This window comes from Geotrypetes seraphini, chromosome 7 (assembly GCF_902459505.1).
Source record: "Geotrypetes seraphini chromosome 7, aGeoSer1.1, whole genome shotgun sequence".
NCBI lineage: Eukaryota > Metazoa > Chordata > Amphibia > Gymnophiona > Dermophiidae > Geotrypetes > Geotrypetes seraphini.
The window spans coordinates 112,308,572-112,326,006 of record NC_047090.1 but is presented as its reverse complement, the minus strand read 5'-3'; the positions used below and the strand labels follow the sequence as shown (position 1 = coordinate 112,326,006).

General features: G+C 45.1%; 1 protein-coding gene across 6 annotated transcripts in view; it reads right to left on the bottom strand.

The window, feature by feature from the left end:
• The window catches only part of PSEN1 (presenilin 1), a 99,554-nt gene that overhangs the window by 23,125 nt on the left and 58,994 nt on the right, over window positions 1-17,435 (bottom strand). For all 6 annotated transcript variants that reach the window (XM_033953104.1, XM_033953109.1, XM_033953106.1 and 3 more), the window contains one exon: window positions 6,209-6,307. In XM_033953104.1, the coding sequence (XP_033808995.1) occupies window positions 6,209-6,307 (99 nt within the window). The remainder of the gene's footprint in view (window positions 1-6,208; window positions 6,308-17,435) is intronic.

The following is a 17,435-nucleotide window of genomic DNA, read 5'->3' as shown; positions in this document are numbered from 1 at the left end:
GGCTGGCAAATGCACCTCCAGATTGATATGGAAGCCAGAAATCACTTTCAGCAAGAAAGAGGGAACTATGCGCTTGGGCACACTTGAATCCGTAAATCAAAGAAAGGGATCTCTGCAGGATAAAGTCTGAAGTTTGGACACCCTTCGGGCGGAGGTAATGACTACCAAAAATACTGTCTTGACAGTAACAGAGAAGCTTGGTCCAGCAACTCATAGGGCAGACTCAAAAGTGTCCTGATAACTAGGTTAAGATTCCAAGTCGAGGTGGGGGGATTATCAGAGGACTCAAGATGGCGGCAGCAAGGTGCTTGAGCTCCTAAGTTGGCCTGGGAGTGAATAGAAAAGTTTTTACCTTCATACCGAGATGCTACACACCAAGTGTAGGGGGATAGTTCAGGCGGATTCCTCAGCGCCGAGAACTCCCCGATTGCAGTGGTCAATCCGAGAGTTTGTGACCACCATGATTCCCATGGAGTTATCCAGGGTGAGGATGGCATTGTCTCCCACTTGAGGAGAAGTGGAGGATTTAGCCTTGGAGATTTCTTTATTCCCCCCCTCCCCGGTTACTGTTCTACCACCGCACACAGCTCCAGTCAAGGCTCTGTTTGAAGAGCCCTGCCGAATGGAGTCTGCAGGGGAAACCCCTATTCGAGGGGCAGAGACCACGAGAGCAAGGAAGGAGCAGGGAGACTTGGGAGCTGGCATGGAATTCAGCCTTCATTTGGTAAAGTCTGCGGTGGTTACACTGGAGAGTATCTGGAAGGCTCTCTCCAGGCTAAACGATACCGTTACCAGATATTTACAGGAGGTCGAAGTGATAGTGAGTACTGTAGATGCTTTGGGGCTCAAATTAGAACTAAGGAAGAATTCACAAACAACTTAAACAGGTTGCTGACAAGATGGAAAACCTTCAAGAGTTATCTTAAGGACTCATTAAAGATCAAAATCAGTTAAACAGAAAGTTTGCGCAATTAGCAAACTTTAATCGTAGTTTGAATATACATCTTTTGAACTTTCCTAATCATTGGAGGTGACTCCTGCAGAAATGTTTAAAAAGTATCTTATAGAAGAGTACTGCTTGGAGGCACAGTCAATGATTCCTCTGCACTTCCATCACAAATTTTTGTTGGAAGATGTCCCGGGATATGACTTTGCTTCTTTGAGCGAGAGGTGATCTGTTGATTTGGGGACCCCTGTTTCTGTAGCCTTGCTGCAAACTGCCTTGAAGTCTTTTCGGCAGCCCTGGGCTTCTATCCCTTTGTTTGAATTGCAATATAAACTGCTTATGCGTATTTATATCTCCCCTTCTAGGGCTTATCATGCTGCCCTTCGCTTAGATCTTAGATTCTTGTTCTAAGTATGGGAGAGCAAATGCTACTTTGGGGCATATGTTTTACTTTTGTCCCTTTGTGTTGAAATTTTGGAAGATTCTTCATCAGCATATTGCAACATTGTGGAATACTCGCTGTTTGCCTCATCCGAAGATGTTGTTTATCACCTCCATATTGACTCATCCGGTACCGAGGGGCTTCCGTAATTTTTTGAAGCGTGCACTATTGCTGGGGAAAAAGTCTATTTTGGTACATTGGCTGGCTGCACATCCTCCTACCCTATCACAATGGAGATCCTTGATGATTTCTCAACTGAAGATAGAACACTTGGACATTCCTGAGATGGACTCTGTTAAGGGACGTCAACTGCAATTAATTTGGGAGCTTTTTTGGGTCTCCTTGACTGGGTATGCTGTTAGCCATGTATTGAATATTTGACTGTATGGGGACTGTTTTCTTGTCTTATCCGTGGTGCTTACTCTCATGCTGCTCCATGCCCCCCCCCTTTTTTTTTCTTTCTTTCTTTTTTGGGTGGGGGGTTTCTTTACGGGTTACTGAAATCTGGTCTGTGTTGTTGTTAATCTTGTGCCTTTGGAATGAGTTTTTGACCAATAAACAATTTTGCATATAAAAAAAGAATCTTATTGAGGTTTTGAAATTTTCCCACGAATGTATACCACCTATAAATTGAATATATTATTTACCATTATAAAAATAGGAGCAACCCAGTGAAGGAACCGGTAGGAGTGAACCCAGTGAAGGAACCAGTTACCGTATTTTTTGGACCATAAGATGCACTTTTTCCACCCCCAAAAAGGGGGTACATCTTATGGACCAAATACACTGTGCGCCCCCCCCCCCACCCCCCCCCGGTACTTTTTTAAGTGGCAGTGGTCCAGCGTGGTCTCCTGCTGGATGGTTGCCTCTTTGCAGAGCGATGCACAACGCAGGAATGCGACATTTGCATTTCCTGCCTGGTCCCGTGCCGCTCTGTGATTAGCTGCAGTCAGGCTTTGGGCTGCAGGCTGCGGGTTTCCCAGCACCAGACCACCAGACACACCAATTTTTTTTTCCTTGGTTTTTCCTCCTCTACAGGTGGGTGCATCTTATGGTCCGGTGTGTCTTATGGTCTAAAAATACGGTAATTTAAATGCTGATGGAGCTTTAAATGTTACAGATTTGCTAGAGACAACAGTATCCGAATCCTCAGAAAGAACTATGATGTTAGTGACTTTGAACAAGATGTAAATGCTATGTTCCGATTATATTTTCACACTTCACAAATACTATTCTATGAGAAAAAAGTATATATGTACCCAGATGTAACCAGACAGATGCAGGAGCGTAGAAAATTGTTTCATGCAATGAGATCTGAAACAGTGATTTTGGGTGGTACACAGTGTTCCCTCTAAGCGGGCGGGTGTTGTGAGCAAACTTTTTTCACCGTGAGCCAAAAATATCGGGCGCCAGCAAGTTATGAGCCAACTCGCCCGATTCTCCTCTCGCCGCCCTGCCATCTGCCGTACGCCTCTTCCGATCGTGCGCTGTGACGAGAAACGTGTGCGCTGCGATGTAATATTTTGTGCGCCAGCGCACGCCAGCGCAGCTTAGCGGGAACACTGGTTCAAATGGTTTTATTTATTTCCCCAAATTTATTTTTGTTATACGCATTGAAAATATTTGATATTGCGTTTAAATCAAAATCTCAATAAACTTGAAACGAGTGCCCGTGAGATTGTGGGAGGGTTAAATACTCAAAACTTAGAAGTTTTTGCTACGCCAGCTTTCTGGTATCTTTACATACAGTGGCGTACCTAGCATATGTAACATCCGGGGCCCATCATTTTTTGGCACCCCCCCCCCATCTGTAAGAAAAACATGATTTTTAGTAACAAACCACACGTCACACATGAGTACCTAGGAAAAGGCAGCATCTTACATATTGCAGTGAGCAGTACATCAATACACCCATTGTAAAACTAAACAAGCCAGACCAGCACAGATCAATCCTACACCGTCAATCCTAACAGAAAACCATGTCTTTCGAACACACAGAACACAGAAAACACCTTCGCCTAGTAAGGAATATGTAATCACAAACTAACCCCTCCCTCTTTTACAAAACTGTAGTGTGGATTTTAGCTACGGAGGTAACAGCTCTGATGCTCATAAAATTCTGAGCATCAGAGCTGCTACCACCAAGGCTGGTGCTAAAAACGCTTCACAGTTTTGTAAAAGGGGGGATAAAATAAAAATACATAGACAAAGGTTAAATTGAACCAGCAAGAATCTGGACTCTGCATACAATGCTTCACAGAAACAGTGACACATGTCTCCTAAAGCAATAAATAAATAGAAATTTTTTTCTACCTTTGTCTTCTGTGGTTTCTCCTTTCCTCATCTTCTTGTAACTCTCTTCCTTCCATCCACTGTCTGCCGTCTCTCTTCCCCTATATGGCATCTTCTCTCCTTCTATGCCCCTTCCAGAAACTGTATGCCTCCCCCTTCCATCTCTCCTTTCACCCCATTGGTCTGGCATCTCTCTCCTCGCCTTCCCTCTCCCACACCTCTCCTCATAGTCTGGTATCTCCCCTTCCCTGATTCTCTGGCATCTCTCTCCTTTCCTTTTCTTCCATCTTTCGCTCCCCCTCCATGCTCTCACATCTCCCCCTTCCTTTTCCCTTAGACTGGCATACCTTCCTCCTATGCTCCAAGCCCTGGCATCTCCTTTAATTCCCTCCCTCATCTTCCTTCTCCCTCCAGCTGGGTACCGCAACACTCTTCCCTGCAGCTCTGCACTTCCCCACAATTGCCATGCTTCGGTTCCTCTTCTTCCTTCCTTCCTCCCCCCCCCCCCGCGGGACCCTGCGGCACCATCAACTCTTACTCCCTCTAATGTCGGCCCTGCAGCTCCAGACTTCCTCGCACCTTCTCCCCTCCCCCTTTGGATCGCTATTATTTTAAATGTTATAGCCGCGGAGCTGTATCCATCAGTGGAGATGTCTAACCTCGGCCTGCCCCGGAACTCTTACTGCAACAGTGACTTCCTGTTCCTGCCTAGACGGGCGGCTGCTGCAGTAAGAGTTCCGGGGCAGGCCGAGGTTAGACATCTCCACTGATGGATACAGCTCCGCGGCTATAACATTTAAAATAATAGCGATCCAAAGGGGGAGGGGAGAAGGTGCGAGGAAGTCTGGAGCTGCAGGGCCGACATTAGAGGGAGTAAGAGTTGATGGTGCCGCAGGGTCCCGCGGGGGGGGGGGGGGAGGAAGGAAGGAAGAAGAGGAACCGAAGCATGGCAATTGTGGGGAAGTGCAATCCCCCCAATGCGTCCCCTTACCTTACCGACGCGTGTGTGCGCTGTGAAGAGAAACTTTGCGCTGCGATGTAATATTTTGTGCGTGAGCGCAGGCCAACGCAGCTTAGCGGGAACACTGGTGGTACATTTCTTCTAGCCTACCCCTGCAAATGTCTAGTTAAATATTTGGGGATTAAATATGTGTTCTACTCTCCCAAACAACTGCGAGCTTTTTTAGATCTGAAGAAACTGGTAATAGGGAACGTTTAGTTATTTTGAACAGCTATTAAAGTAAAGGGAGTCATAGCTGTAAAGCCAATTCCTGATTTATTTTATGAAAATTAAGTTTCTCTTCACGTTTTTGGAATTCCTCCTTCTGAGATAGTGATCTAAAAGGAGATTAAAAATTTGTTTTCTTCTAATATTTGTATTATGACTTTTTTGTTTGTTTTCTGCTGTATTTCTGGTGCAAGAGTTAATTCTTGAAATATCATTTGAAATTGGATAAATAAAATGATCATAAAAAAAAAGATTCCAAGTCGCAAATGGCTGACAAGGCAGAGGGCGGAGCTGTAACGTGCCCTACCACATTCGGCTGAGCCGCAACAGAGCTCCCATGCGGCTTAGAACCAAAGCAAAAAAGCCCAGTGTGGCAGACACTGCACACGCTAATGAAACATTCCCAGTGCTCAAGCCAGCCAGGAATTTCTCTTTCCTTTTTTTGGTTTAATAAAGAGCTTACCTTATTTTTCACTCCATAAGATGAACTTTTTCCACCCCAAAAAAGGGGGTGGAAAAGTGGATGCATCTTATGGAGCGAGTACACCTTCCACCCACTCCCCCCGGTACCTTTTTAAAAGTTGTGGTGCTCTCCTGCCAGACGGCTGTCTTTGGAAGCAGAGCGGCACGATGCAGGAGCGCAACCTTTGCGCTTCCTGCCGGGTCATGCGCCGCTCCATAATTGGCTGAGGTCAGTTCTCATTGAGAACTGACATCAGCCAATTACAGAGCGGCGTGGGACCCGACAGGAAGCGCAAAGGTCGCGCCGTTCTGCTTCCAAAAACAGCCCAGGAGAGCACTGCAACTTAAAAAAGGTACCGGGGCAGCTTCGGGTGCGGGCGGCTTTGGGCAGGCTCCTTCGATGCGACAGCTTCTGACATGGCTGCAGGCCGGAGGCTTCACGTGCGGGCGTTGGGTGGGCAGATTCAGACTGTGGGCTGGCTGCATCGGGTGCGGGTGGTCAGGTGGGCTGCTTCAGGCTGCTTAGCACCAGACGCACCCCCCTGTAGAGGATATTTTTTTTCTTTGATTTTTCCTCCTCTAAAGGGGGGGTGCGTCTTATAGACCGAAAAATACGGTATTTGTTACTGCTTCAGATCTTAGACTGGCGTGCTGAGTCAGCTGTGAAGGACACACTTACAGTGCCTGAGAAAAAGAACTGGCTTCTTTTAATATACTTGCAAAAGTATGCATTAACACAAAGAAATCAGCAGAAGAAACAAACCTTTTTTATGCAAGGTCAACTGGAGAGTACAACAGACCAGAAAAAAAATTTCCTTGTACAGAAAAATAGACTTACAGGAGTAAATGAGAGCTGGAAAGAGAGTTTCATTTCTTTCTTGGGCTGTTTCAACCAGCATCCGAAGTGGCCCCTTTGGGCACAAAACTGCAATTAAATCTGCAAAGAGAGGAAAAATAAAACACAATTTACATCAACATTTCTGAAGGGAATGAGAGAGAAGAGGCTAACAGCAGCAGTATTACTATAAACATTTCTCTATTTCTTTTAAGGAAGGTCAAAACCCATTGGAAACTATAGATGTAATATTAAAAGTATCAGGTATTTGCAGTTTCATAGAACCTCTCACAGCTCCTGTGTGGGTTGTAAGCCCTCTGAACAGATCATGCAGTCAGAGAAGACTTCAGACCTGTGGCTAGCTTTGTAAAAATAAAAATTAAATATATTTCTTTAAACTTAAAGTTTTGCAAAGCATATACTCAAAAATACAGTACTCCTCAGAAACATAGAAGTGACTAGAATTATTAAGTGTTGTAACAAGCAGCTAAGAAATGGTTGTAAAGCTTAAAATGAGGCTTGACGAATTCTAGAAAGTTTGAGGAATGTTTTTTTAAAGTTAACGAAGCTACTTTCTGAAAAATTTTGAAACTGGCTGTGAGTCTGCCTACTTAAGAGGTTTCCTTCTAAAATGTGTCCAGTAGTGAGAATGGTTGAGGGTTGGGGGGATAGGGGTCATCCCATTTCATATATGGAAACATACCTACTGAAAGGACATTTGGGGCTTCCAGAATGAAAGTATCTCCTCCCCCCATCCCAACTTCTTTCCTACTCTGCCTACTTTTCTCTACTTGGGGGAGGAGTTGATATTTTCACACAGATTTTCGAGAGGTAAAATTCCCCTCTAAAATCTTTGGGTTAAGCAGTTTCAACTGATAAATCACATCTGGAGATTCCTTTCAAGGGAAGGGAGGTCTGTTACTAAGAAAAGAAGGATAACATTATTCTTTCCCTGTTCCAAATAGGTTATATATACATGTTAACCAAATACAAAAACATATTGTTTACTTTCAAAATAAATATATATATATATATATATATATATATATATATATATATATATATATAATTATTTTTTTTTCCAAATTTTATTTATTAGTTTTTCATTCGTACAGCAATTGAAACATATAAAATATAATTAATTATTATATGACATTTGTAACTACAATCAATACATCATATCATAAATGATAAATCCCACCCCCTTTTTCCCAATTCCTATTTCCAAAAATTTTACATATCCCTCCCTATCCCAATAAACCTACTACCAATGTGCTAATAAATCTGATCATTAGAATAGTTTGTCAATGTTCCCAAATTTTCTTAAAGTTGTGAAGATTCCCTTGTTGTAATGCCAACACTTTTTCCATTTTGTATATATGACAGACAGAGTTCCACCAGAATGTATAATTTAATTTGGTATAATCCTTCCAATTTTGAGTAATTTGTTGCATGGCGACCCCTGTCAATATTAATAGTAGCTTGTTATTATTAGCTGAAATAGGACTCTGAGTTCTCATTGCAGTGCCAAATAGTATGGTGTCATATGAGAGTCCTACATGATTTTCTAGGAACTTATTAATTTGGGGCCAAATTAAATTCCAAAAGGCATTAACACAGGGACAAAAAAATATTAAATGATCTAACATCCCTATTTCTATTCTACAATGCCAGCATCTATTGGATCTATGTAACAAAAACATCCATGTTTGATTCATAGATGCTGACCTTGTAGACCATAATCTCCAGGACCAAAATCGTGGCCATTGAGAAGCAGAAATTGTCTGTCCAATCTCAATACTCCAAATATCCCTAAGTCCAGTTTTCTTTTTTATATATATATATATATTTAATAGAATACACCTAACATGGTATCATCACTCACAATCAAATGCTAGAGAAAGCTACTAATATCCTTAGGATGAAATTGAAGCCAATCTTCCTTTTTGTTTTATCTGCCACTCATCAATCATGGCATTTTATGTTTAAATAATTTTTATTAAAGTTTTTCATCAATACAAAAATGCCCAGGTATCACAATACACGGCAGCAGAAAAACAATTCAACTCTCCCCCCCAATCCCAAAATCACCCCCCCCCCATCATCACATCATATTGTAAGATATGCAGAAAGGTAACCAGTCTAATATCAGAGGAGATAAAGATACAGTGGGAGTGTGTGGCACAGTGGTTAAAGCTACAGCCTCAGCACCCTGAGGTTATGGGTTCAAATCCCATGTTGCTCCTTGTGACCCTGGGCAAGTCACTTAATCCCTCATTGCCATAGGTACATTAGATAAGAGTGTGAGCCCACCGGGACAGATAGGGATGCTTGAGTACCTGAATTAAAACCACTTAGGTATTACCTAAGTGGTTTTAATTCAGGTACTCAATAAATACTAAAATAAATTTAAAATAAAAATAATACGATGGCTTCTATAGCCACAAGCATCAGTGATTGCATTTTGTAGATAGATTGTGAGCCCACCGGAAAAGTTAGGGGAAAATACTGGAGCACCTGAATGTGAATCACTTAGACAACCTCCAATGATAATAATAACTAATAATAATAAATATAATTAAAGGTAAAAGCATTTTTATCGAATTATACATGGATGGCAGTTTGATGGCATTGAGAACAGCTGGACACTAACATTTAGAAACATTTCAGCAAAGATTTTTTATTTTTACAGTTTGGAAACCCATCTTTGCAAGGGGCTATGGATAAAGTAGTTCAAAATATCTGATGTTACATAGATGAGGGATAGTGAGAATGGGTCTACTGGTCTGAGGGCTGGGTTAAGCTAGGCTAAAGCTACTTATTGAAAAGTCCACCTCTGTTGGGATCACACTACCTCACATCTATTTAATCCAACTCAGTTCTTGGAACACCCAGCCAGGTCAGATTTTCAGGATATTCACAATGAACATGCAAGAGATAAATGTGCATACACTGTCTGAAAACCCAACTAGCCAGATGTGTCGCAAAGACCAGATTGAGAACCACTAGTTTAGTCTAAAATGCTAGTCCAAGAACCAGCAGATACAGAGGGCTCAGACTCAGAAAGAAGAAATGAGACAAGAGGTCTGGATGTACAGATGACAAATGACAAATTTGTCAAGTAGAATGGAGATTGGAAAACTTCAGTAGTGGTAAAAGGGAGAAGGGGGGTTGGACTGGATATACTGCCTTTCTATGGTTGCAATCAAAGCAGTTTACATATAATATGCAAGTACTTAGTTTGTACCTGCAATGGAAGGTTAAATGACTTGCTCAGAGATACAAAGAGCTGTGATGGAAAACAAACCTGGTTCCCCTGGTTCTCAGGTCACTGCATTAACCATTACTTCTCTACTCCCATTATAGGGGGTGAGGGAGAACCTACACCATTCTAGAATGTCCCTTTATTACACAAAATAAAATTAGTTGGTCATCTATTTAAAACTCAGCATTGTGCAGCTAGTATTACATACAATATCCACATTTGTAACAGAACTGTCTGATCAGTGAACAGAGGGAGTGGCAGCAGACTCCTGACACATTATGAAGAGCCAGGCAGGAGAAGAGGAGGCAGGTGGAGAGAGGAGGAGTCGGGAGAGGGCAAGGAAGAGTGAGAGAGAGCAGCTGAGGGGCTGCGGTGAGATGTAGCTCTGCCCACCCCTCCAAGCAGATCCGGAACTCCCCCTTAAAAGAGGAGGGGCCAATGGCGCTCAGCCATTCGGCGTGCGTCGAAGGCAAGCATTAAAGGTGCTCGCCTTAGCAAGAGCATCTTTGCAAAGGGCCTTAAGGGACAAGTCACTGCACAGAGGAAACACCAGAGAAGGACACCTACACAGGCAAGTACCACAAGGGCAACAGGACAGACACAAACAGCAGACAGATAAAACACAGCAGTCGCAAAGAACATACACAAAAGCAGCAGGGGGTAGCAGGAATACAATTAGGAGAGAGACTGCAGAGTAAAAACCACTAAGGACGCTACACAGATTCCTACACTTCAGACCAGCAAGCAAACAGCAATGAAAGCAGCAGATGGAAGCAGGAGGTTGAGCTACTCAGTTTTCTGCAATGTTTGTCATATGTATGACTACTTCCCCTCTGAGAGGTAGTCTTATGTATGCATTCAATGCGAGGAACTGGAGGGAATGAAGAAGCGAGACAGACTACTGGAGGGCAGAGTACTAGGACTAGAAGCACTTCGAGCAGTTGAGGAGAAGATCGGAGTGGCAGAAAACTTCATAGAAGAGAGGAACATGGAGGAAGAAGTCAGGGAGTTAGAGAAGTTCATCGAGGAAGCATACAGAGAGGCCATGGAAAATCACTAACAGAGGAACTGCCAAGAAACACCTACATTGAGTGAGGACAATTGCAAGAAAGAAACAGTTGACACAGTAGCAGGACCTGGAAACAGCGGAGGGAACCCACAGGAAGACGAGTTCAGTACAAGCCAACGCTGGGATGAGGAAAAATGGAAGTGCACCGAGGACACGGACCTGCGACTAGAGAGATGGAAGTACACCAAGGACACGGACCTGCGGCTAGATAGACAAGAGAAGATAGAGAAGACAACAATCATCATGGGGGACTCCATCATCCGACAAGTTGACAGCCAGTGTTCCCTCTAAGCGGGCGGGTGTTGTGAGCAAACTTTTTTCACTGTGAGCTAAAAATATCGGGCGCCAGCAAGTTATGAGCCAAATAAATATGTTGCTTTCTACCACAGAACTTCCTTACGTTTGTATGGAATCTATCCCCTTTCAACTTTAGAGAGTGCCCTCTCGTTCTCCCTGCCTTAGCTACTAAGTCTATTCCCTTCAGTACCTTGAATGTTTCTATCATGTCCCCTCTCAATCTCCTCTGCTCAAGGGAGAAGAGGCCCAGTTTCTCTAATCTTTCTCTGTACGGCAACTCCTCCAGCCCCTTAACCATTTTAGTTGCTCTTCTCTGGATCCTTTCGAGTAGTACCGTGTCCTTCTTAAAGTACCAGTGCTGGACGCAGTACTCCAGGTGAGGGCGTACCATGGCCCGGTACAGCAGCATGATAACCTTCTCTGTCTCTTCAGTCCAGCATCTGCCCCTTCCATTCACTGTCTGTCTTTCCCTGCCATCTCTCCTCCTGCCCCCCCCCACCCCCCAATTTGGTCTAGCATCCATCATCTTCCTTCTGTTCCCCTCATGGTCTGGCATCTCTATCCTTCCCTCCCCCCTGTGGTTTTTAGCATATCTCTCTTCTCATTTCCTCCACTCAGATCTGATCATTCTCTGCTCTCTCTTCCCTTTTCTTCTCTGGTCTTCCTTCTCTATTTTCTGCCTCCATCTAAATTAAATTCTTTCTTACTATTTAGTCCCGTTTCCCTCTTTTCACTGTGTCTACACACAGCTTGTCACCCCTTTCCCTCACCCCTCCATTATCTTACTATTTTCTTCCCCCTTTATTTATCTCCTCCTTCCATCCAGTATGTGTTCTTTTCCCACTTCCATTCAGCATCTGCTCTCCCTTCTCAACTGACATCCATCTGCCTTCTGCTCTCTCTCCCTTCTTCTCACTTCCATCATCTGTCCCCTTCTCTCTCTCTCTCATCTCCTCCATTCCATCATCTGCCCCTTCTCTCTCTCTCTCTCCCCCCCCCCAACTTCCATCATCTGCCCCCTTCCCCTCACCTTTGTGGGTCACTTTCTTTCCCCTGAGGGTGGCTCATGTCACAGGGGAAGCTTTGGCCGAGCAGAACCGCTTGATTGACAGTGGAACTTACTTGATTGATGTCGATGCTGGGGCCCGTTGCCGTTTGAAGGAAAAAAAAAAAGGTGGAAAAAAGGAACCTGTAAAGGCGAGAGGAAGGGAAACCTCCAGGACAGCTGCTTTTTGCCCTCCTTCAGCGGCCCAAGAGTTCAGACCAGCAGCGGCAGCTCTGTATGCTTTTAACTTCGGCACAGAGCTGCCCCTAATCAATAGTTTAGCGCGGTTTCATGAGGCAGCCTCGGGGCCTTTGATAGCCGGCCCGCTTCGATGATGCGATGTGGGCCGGCCTAGCAAAGGCCCCGAGGCTGCCTTATGAAACCGCGCTAAACTATTGATTAGGGGCAGCTCTGTGCCGAAGTTAAAAGCATACACAGCTGCCGCTGCTGGTCTGGAGGTGCGGAGACAAGGCAGGAGGCAAACGCGGTGGAAGGCAGGAGTCCCGGCGAAGGCAGGAGTCCCGGCACAGCGACTGCAACAGGAAGTTGCAAGTCAGCTGACGCCGGCCTTTCGTTGCGGCGGGGACCGAATCCTTCGCGGACCGGCAAGATTTTGTTTGCGGACCGGCGGTTGAAGAACTGTGCTCTACACTGTGTGCGCTGTGACGAGAAACATGTGCGCTGCGAGGTAATATTTTGTGCGCCAGCGCACCCCAGCGCAGCTTAGCGGGAACACTGTCCAATGACAGCCACCTAGTGGGAGGAAAAGGGGATCAGCTGGTGACCTACCTATCAGGAGCCAAGGTGGAAGATATAGTGAGCCACATCGACAGGATCATCGACAGTGCGGAAGGGGTAGATATGGCGGTGTTGATCCACGTTGGGACAAATGACATGGGCAACAGGAACTACAGCAGGGAAACACTGAAAGATTAGTTCCAGATGCTAGGAAGGAAGCTGAAGATCAGAACGCCTAAGGTATCATTCTTGGAGATCTTGCCGGTACCCAGGGCAGAGGCAGCTGCAACCAGTCAACGCATGGATGAGGCGCTGGTGTGAGGAATAAGGATTCCACTTCGTGCGCAACTGGACAATGTTCTGGGTGAAGAGCAAGCTATATAGGAAGGACGGACTTCACCTCAGTGGAGACGGAATGAGGCTACTTGCAAGCAACATCAAGCGATGGTTTGGGAAATGGTATACCCAAAGGATACCATGGAAGAAGATTGCAGGGAAGATTCACCGGATCATAGGCAAGATAGAAATCTCAACGGGTTGGAAGGAACGGAATCGTTGGAGACAGAAGGAGAAAGTAAGTGCAAGAAAGTAACAGACTGCAAACTTAAGTGTATGTACACAAATGCAAAGAGCCTAAAGAATAAAATGGGGGAATTGGAAGCTATGGCACAAAAAGATAACCTAGACATCATCGGCATCACGGAGACATGGTGGAAAGAGGACAACGTCTGGGACACTGTGCTACTGGGATACAAGCTATACCGCCGAGACAGAGTAGGACAAAAAGGTAGGGGTATCGCCCTATACATAAAAGAGGGATTGAGTCTACCAGAGAAAACACACCGGAAACGAACAATAAAAGTAGTCTCTATGGGCCAAAATACCAGGAATAAATGGAACGGATATGAAGATCGGCATCTACTACCGACCTCCAGGGCAGTCCTAAGAGACTGATGGAGAGATGACTGAAGAAATTAAACTTGAATGCAAAGGAGGCAACACAATTATCATGGGTGACTTCAATTATCTGGGGATAGATTGAAACCTAGGCAACTCCAGCTTCAGTAAGGAGAACAAGTTCCTGGAAGCTGTAGGCGATTGCTTCCTGGAGCAACTTGTCAAGGAAAATACGAGAGGGAATGCAATTCTGGACTTAATTCTAAATGGGTTAGGAGGACCGGCACGAGAGATAGAAGTAGAAGGGACGCTGGGAAACATGATCCACTTCAACCTAGACACAGGAACAAAAAAATCGATCCAGAACATCTGCCACAGCACTAAACTTCCGAAAAGGGAACTACAAAGGGATGAGAGTCATGGTGAGTAAGAAGATTAGGAAGAGGATAAGCACTGTAAAAATGCTAGTCCCTTTTTAAGAACACAGTCACCAAGGTGCAGAATCTATATATGCCGCGTATCAACAAGGATTCCAAGAGGAAGAAAAACAAGGAACCGGCATGGCTCACGGTAGCAGTGAAGGAAGCGATCAGAAACAAGAAGACTTCGTTTAAAGAATGGAAAAGGACAAAAACTGTAAAAAGCACAAACAACGTCAATGCAAGTGCCATAAGGCGGTAAGAGGGTCCAAAAGAGACTATGAGGAAAAAATAGTCAAGGAGGCAAAAAAGGTTTAGGCCGTTCTTTCAATATATTAAGGGGAAACGACCCGCGAAGGAAGCAGTGGGGCCGTGGATGACTATGGAATTAAGGGAGTACTAAGGGAAGACAAAGCCATCGCCGACAAACTGAACACATTTTTTGCGTCTATATTTACCAAAGAGGATATATCCAATGTACCAGAAGCAAACAGGCTATACACAGGAAAAGAAGACAGGAAACTGACAGGGGCGACAGTTAGTCTAGAAGAGGTATGCAGACAGATTGAAAGGCTTAAAAACGACAAATCCCCAGAACCGGACGGAATCCACCCGATGGTAATCAAGGAACTGAAAGGGGTTATAGCTGAACTGCTTCAACTAATAGCCAATCTGTTGATCAAATCAGGAAAGATTCTGGAAGACTGGAAAATGGCGAAAGTTATGCTGATTTTCAAAAAAGGTTCGAGGGGAGATCCAGGAAACTACAGACCAGTGAGTCTGACTTTGGTACCGGGGAACATGATAGAGGCTCTGATAAAGAACCGCATCATCGATCACCTTGACGGACACAAACTGTCGAGGACCAGCCAGCACAGCTTCAGCAAAGGAAGATCTTGCTTGACAAACTTACTGCACTTCTTTGAGGGAGTAAATAAGCAGATAGACAAGGGAGACCCAGTCAACATCGTTTATCTAGATTTTCAGAAGGCGTTCAACAAGGTCCCGCGTGAATGTCTACTTTGAAAAATTGCAAGCCATGGGATCAAGGGCGATATACCCACATGGATTAAAAACTGGTTGGCAGATAGGAAACAGAGCTTGGGGGTAAATGGACAATACTGGGACTGGAAAAGCGTCACGAGTGGAGTGCTACAGGATTCGGTGCTCGAGCCTGTGCTCTTCAACATATTTATAAATAACCTAGAAATTGGCATGATGAGTGAGGTGATTAAAGGATGGGGTGCGAGACGCTAAGACCTGGCCAAAGGAGAGCACAGAGAACTGAAAATGTTGCTCCAGCACATGAAAATTGTAAGAACCTCCCCTGGGCTGGGAAATTGGGAATGCGAGGATAGGCCTCCATCAGCTTGAGAGAGTTAAGAATTCCCCCAGAGCCACTGCCGCTATGACCGACCAAATGGTCACAATGCCACATTGACCGACTTGAGGTCTAGAATCAGTCTGCAGTCGTCCGAGCCTTTCTTTGGCACGATGAAGTACAGTATATGGAGTATCTGCCCAAGTCCATGGCCGGAACTGGCTCTATAGTGCAGCCGGCCGGAGGCGTTACAAAGCTGTCTGGCAGGAGGGCACAGAACCGATTTTGTACCATTCCCAGATTACGTCTAGAACCCAGCTGTTTGTGCCAATCTGAGACCAGATCGACAGCCTGTCCTCTATCTGGGGGAGCTTGGCCTATGGTCTGGTATCATTGTGCTTTCTTTGTGGCTGGTGAGGGGCAAGAGCCCAAGGTTTGCTGTCTCCTGCCCCTGCTGAATCTTTGATGCAATCCCTGAAAGGGTCTTCGAGTTGTTTGTCCTCCTGAATATGTATGAAATCTTTGGGAGCCTCGAAAATTGCCCCGATACAAACTCCAGGCCATCCAGGGTCTGCTATCCGGTAAGATAGTGGGGCAATGGCCCATCACACTGGCCATCAGGTCATCTAGGCCCTTATCAAAAAGCATTTGCCCCTCAAATGGAAGTCTGTTAAGCATATCTTTAGAGGTAGCATCTCCTGCCCACTATCTGATCCAGAGCATCCGTCAAGCGGAGATAGCATAAGCCGAGACTTTGGTCATAACTCTGATATCATACAGAGCGTCTGCAATATAATTCACCCCAGAGAGAAGCATTTGGGGATCTTCCTCATCTATCGGGTCAGAGGCACAAGATAGGTGAGTGTGACAAGCAAGGAAGACACAGCTGCCACCTTAATCCCTAGGATCAAAGCTCCAAATCGATGCTTGAGAAGCAAGTCCACCTTCAGCTGAACAGCCAACTGCTAGAAATCTAGTGCTAATGGATACAGCTTGGTCATGGTTCTAGTCACTCGAAGGAACCCTCTAGAGACTCCCAGTGATCAATGACCTGCTTAGCAATGTCCGGATGCGAGGGAAAAAAAGCATTTGGAGCCAGTCCACAGTCTTCAATAGCCTTACTCACTGTGCCATGTGGTGCCTGCCTGCTTCAGCATAGGATTTCAGCTGGAATCAAAGGGAGAAGAAATCTACCTTACATATTCACTGGACAAACCTAGTCTTCTGGCTGCCAGTCGGACCGAACCTCAACCCCTGGAAAGCTGCGCCATGAAAGTGGGGAGGACCATGCAGCCAACCTACTATTAGTCTTGGCTGAGCAGGGAAGGAGCCCACACAGCCTTCACTCAAGCTCCTGACTGAATCAGGGATGTGAGCAGCTATGTAAGGGATGGCACCTGATCTCTAGAAAATATCAGCAGGCAGGGTAGCTAGGTGTCTCTGAAGGGCTGATCCTGTTAGCAGCAGACTTCCACTGTGCAAGTCTGCATCTTCTCCAAGCCAGAAGTCCCATCAAGTGAGAACGTCTGGGCACCGAGCCTCCAAAAGAACACTGATCAAAAATACCCGAAAATAATAAAACCAAAGAGCAGATCGAAAACACTTCTGAGCAACTTCCTTGAAGAAAACATATCCGGGGGAGGGGGCAGGAGTAGCTTCCTAGTAAGGAGGTGGAGTTGGAAAACATGATTGACAGTGTTCTGCAAGCAACTTGCGGGTTCAGATACAAGACCATAGCATTCAGGAAGTATTTTTTAATCTCAAAATTGATGTATACCCTATAAACTGTGTAGACAAGTGGAATAACCAGTTACCTTTTTTTTTAAAGATTTTTTTAAACTACAGGCAGTTCCTTGGTTAAGAACATCTGACTTACTTTGGACTCGTACTTACAAACTGGGATCTTGACCCTTCCTGTGCCAACGCACCCATCTTCCTCCCTTCCTGTCCCTAGCATGACCCTCTTCCTCCCTTCAGTGTCCCCAAGACGCCCCTTGTCATCCTTCCCTCCCTCTGTTCTATGTTCCAAATTTGTACCTCCCTCCTGTGGGTATTTACCTCCTTTGGCTGGCACCCTCCTCCCAGCCACATTTCACAAAGCCATGAGCAGCAGCTCCTGCACGTTGCCTGCCACCTCAGAGGGAAGGCTTCCAGGTCAGCCGTGGGCTACCTGCACGAA